At 49.5% G+C, this 1,074-nt stretch overlaps 1 protein-coding gene across 1 annotated transcript in view; it reads left to right on the plus strand.

Moving 5' to 3' along the window:
• The window catches only part of C3 (complement C3), a gene marked incomplete at its 3' end in the record, with an annotated part of 75,095 nt that overhangs the window by 13,326 nt on the left and 60,695 nt on the right, over positions 1-1,074 (plus strand). The window contains exon 3 of the mRNA XM_032441658.1: positions 751-866. Coding sequence (XP_032297549.1) covers positions 751-866 — 116 coding nt within the window. The remainder of the gene's footprint in view (positions 1-750; positions 867-1,074) is intronic.

Genomic DNA, 1,074 nt, shown 5'->3' on the forward strand with positions numbered 1-1,074 from the left:
ATATGACCCTATATGGCCCCATATGACCCCATATGACCCTATATGGCCCCATATGGCCCTGTGTGTCATTGCTGACCCTATATGACCCCATATGGCCCCATATGACCCTATATGACCCTATATGGCCCTGGAGGGCCATTATTGACCCTATTACTGACCCTATATGACCCCATATGACCCTATATGGCCCCATATCACCCCATATGACCCCATATGACCCTGTGTGTCATTACTGACCCTATATGGCCCCATATGCCCCTATATGACCCTATATGCCCCTATATGACCCCATATGCCCCTATATGACCCTATATGACCCTGTGTGACATTACCGACCCTATATGGCCCCATATGACCCCATATGACCCTGTGTGTCATTACCAACCCTATATGGCCCCATATGACCCCATATGACCCTATATGGCCCCATATGACCCCATATGACCCTATATGACCCTATATGGCCCCATATGGCCCCATATGCCCCTATATGTCCCTATATGACCCCATATGACCCTACACGACCCTATATGGCCCCATATGACCCTATATGGCCCCATATGCCCCTATATGACCCTATATGACCCTATATGACCCTGTGTGACATTACCGACTCTATATGGCCCCATATGACCCCATATGACCCCATATGACCCTGTGTGTCATTACTGACCCCATATGGCCCCATATGGCCCTATATGACCACATATGCCCCTATATGACCCTATATGACCCTATATGGCCCTTCAGGCAGTGACATGGTGGAGGCGCAGCGCAGCGGGATCCACATCGTGACGTCCCCGTACAGGATCCACTTCACCCACACCCCGAAGTTCTTCAAACCCGGGATGCCCTTCGACATGACGGTAACGGGGTGGGGGCAGGATCCTATAGGGTCATCCCATTAACTCCTATAGGTTCATCCCGTTATCCCCTATAGGATCATCCCATTAACTCCTATAGGATCATCCCATTATCCCCTATAGGTTTATCCTATATCCCATTATCCACTATAGGATCACCCCATTATCCCCTATAGGATCATCCCGTTATCCCCTATAGGATCATCCCATT

This window comes from Coturnix japonica, unplaced genomic scaffold, assembly GCF_001577835.2.
Source record: "Coturnix japonica isolate 7356 unplaced genomic scaffold, Coturnix japonica 2.1 chrUnrandom475, whole genome shotgun sequence".
Taxonomy (NCBI): domain Eukaryota; kingdom Metazoa; phylum Chordata; class Aves; order Galliformes; family Phasianidae; genus Coturnix; species Coturnix japonica.